Raw genomic sequence first — 2,844 nt, forward strand, 5'->3', positions numbered from 1 at the left:
AAGGGGGGCTATTTCTGATGGGGTGGGCAGGGAGGGACTCCGCCTGGGTAGCACTGAAGCAGTCCTGAGCGCAGTGAGGGAGCGAGCCCTGCTAACCAGCCGGCCGCCCATTCATGCACCTCGTTCACCTCCTATGTGCTTCGTGCTAGGAGAAACAGCAGAGCCAGACCTGACCGATGGCCTTCGGGAGTGATTTCTCACTTCTCCACTTTGCATCTCTCTGTCTCTCCCTGAGAGCATAGGCGCCCTGTAGCAAAAAAAAAAAAAAAAAAAAAAAGGGGAGGAGGAGGAGAGAGAGAGAGAGAGAGGATAGAGCCTCAGACAAGAATAAGGACTAGGAGTAAGGCTGGGGTCAGCAGATGGCATAATGGTTACATCGCTGGACTCCTACATAGCTGACCATGGTTCGAGTCCCAGACTCAGCAGCTTAAAACACCCTGGGTACATATACACGCATGCTCAAAATCCCAAGAGGAGAATGGAGGGGAAGGGGATGGGGCTTGGCCATCCCCCTAGGGAGATGACTCCTCGCTCTCTGTCCCTCTGGTGAGCACACCCGTCCTATAGCAAAAATTTTTCAAAAAAAAAAAAAGAAGAAGGAACAGTGTATGATCCTATTAAAAAGTAACCTCTCTGGGGTCAGCAGATGGCATAGTGGTTATGTCGCAGGTCTCCCACCTGGCCGACTGTGGTTCGAGTCCCAGACACAGTGACTTAAAAATCACGTCAGCACTTGTGTGGGTGCGTGCCCAATATCTCAAAAGGAGAAGGGAGTGTGTCATGGCCCATCCCCTCTGGGGTGATTTCTTGCTTTCTATTTGTCTCCCTGTCTCTCCAGCAACCACACATGCCCTATAGCAAAAATCTTTCAAAAGAAAAAAATAAAAGTAACTTCTCCGTGGCCTGATGGTTAAGGCAACCGGATCCCACATGGCTGACCGCGCGGTTCGTGTCCCGGACCTGGTTACTCGAGAAATGTGCTGGGTGTGTCTGCACGTGTGTCCAAAGTCCCCAAAGGAGGGGGAGAGAAGAGGGGAGGGACAGCGATGTGACCACTCCCCACTTGCTCTTCTCCCTCCTCTCCCCTCCTCTCACCCCTGTGTCTGCCATTAGTATCACGTCCCTCAGCAGAGAACAACAGTAACTGCCCTTCCCCTAGTCAGCAGGCACTCCTCAGCTCCGCAGGTGCCCGGTGCTGGAGCGGCAGGGATGGCCTCCTCTGGGCAGCCTTTTGTTTGTTTGTTTGTTTGTTTGTTTGTTTTTAAGTTTTTGCCATAGGGTGTGTGTGCTCTCTGGAGAGAGAGTGAAAGTGAAAACTCACCCCCACCGGGGAATGGCCACGCTGCCGTCCCTTCTCTTCCACTTTCTCTCAGGATTTTGGACACGCACATGCACATACACACACATACATAAACACACACGGTGTTATTTTCAAGCTACCGGGTCTGGAACTCAAACCAGGGGCAGCCATGTGGGAGTCCACCCCCTGAACAACCACGTCACCTGCTGGCCCCTAGCTCTGGTCAGTTTTAAGTCAAGGTTGAGATCGATCTAGAGTCAGTCAGGAGAGTTAGTCTGAGGTCTGAGTTATAGGTCAGTTTGGGTCAGGGTGAAGGGTCAGGCTATGGCCAGGGACAGTCCCAGTCCCAGTCCCCAGTTGGGCTTCAGGATTAATCTCTGTTCGGTCTTGGGGAAGGATTAGAGCCTTCTGGAGACTGGGCTGTGGGCTGCTGGAGTCAGTTGTGGTCAAGGCTGGGTGTGGGCTGCGTCTGGGTCTTCTGGGAACAGGGTGAAGAGAACGGCCTTTCGGGAACCAGCAGTTAGCGTAATGGCTATGTCGCTGGACTCCCACGTAGTCGACCGCGGTTCGTGTCCCGGACCCGGTGTCTTAAAACTCACGCCGGGTGCGTGTGCGTGTGTGCCCAAGATCCCGAGAGGAGAATGGAGGAGAAGGGATTGCGGCGTGACCATCCCCCCTGGGGGGTGATTTCTCGCTTTCTGTCTCTATGTCTCTCTCTGTCTGTCTGGCGAGCGCACGCGCCCTACAGTGAAAATCTCTAAAAAAAAAAAAAAAGAAAGAACGGCCTTTTGACCTGAAGTTCACACCCTGGACAAGAATCAGACCACAGCCTGCCTTCCCCAGCCACGTGTGCACAGTGTGCAGGCAGTGTGCCCACAGCGTGTCCTCACACATCCTGGCTCATCAGCCACCTTGCACTCACAGCCCCCAGGCATCTGCACGCGCGCACACACACACACACACACACACACACGCGCGCGAGAGATGGAATTCCCAAATGCTGTTCTTGGGGAACCCTTACTTTTGTAGACTCAGATAGAGGACGCTTGATTTGGGGATGGGTTTCTTGAAGGTGATGGGGTCATGGATGTAAGTCAGGGGTCAGGGGCCGGGTCTTTGCAGCAGATGACGGCTGGACTGTGTTTCAGGGAGGCCTACCCCAACTGCACGGTCCTGGAAGCCCGCCCGTGCTACAACGTGGCTCGCCTCATGTTCCTCGATGCAGAGAGGTAACGGTGTTGGGACGGGAGGCGAGGGCGTCTCAGCACTGCACCGGGCCCGGCGCCCCTCCCAGGGGTTTCCCAGGGCACGTGGCTTTGATCTGGCCCCGGAGTGCCTGTTAACTCAGCTCTGGACAGAGTAAGGCCTGGAGGTTGTCATTCTCACGAGAGGAAAAGGGCCTGTGGGCCCCATCCAATCTGAGGGCCTGCCCCTCCTTGAGCCACAGTATGAGAAACTTGGGTGAGACTCGAGAGGGATTCTGGCCTCAGGGAGCCTGTCAGAAGCACATATCCTAAACGAAGCCGAGGACAAGACAGCGCAGT

The 2,844-nt window shown here is 54.7% G+C and overlaps 1 protein-coding gene across 4 annotated transcripts in view; it reads left to right on the forward strand.

Moving 5' to 3' along the window:
* The window catches only part of TMEM63B (transmembrane protein 63B), a 35,872-nt gene that overhangs the window by 22,328 nt on the left and 10,700 nt on the right, over positions 1 to 2,844 (forward strand). For 3 of the 4 annotated variants that reach the window (XM_006149043.2, XM_006149046.2, XM_014588012.2), the window contains one exon: positions 2,449 to 2,529. The exons of the other annotated variant lie outside the window; for it this stretch is intronic. In XM_006149043.2, coding sequence (XP_006149105.1) covers positions 2,449 to 2,529 — 81 coding nt within the window. The remainder of the gene's footprint in view (positions 1 to 2,448; positions 2,530 to 2,844) is intronic. 4 annotated transcript variants of the gene reach the window in all.

Source organism: Tupaia chinensis, unplaced genomic scaffold (assembly GCF_000334495.1).
Source record: "Tupaia chinensis unplaced genomic scaffold, TupChi_1.0 Scaffold000252_1, whole genome shotgun sequence".
Lineage (NCBI taxonomy): Eukaryota > Metazoa > Chordata > Mammalia > Scandentia > Tupaiidae > Tupaia > Tupaia belangeri.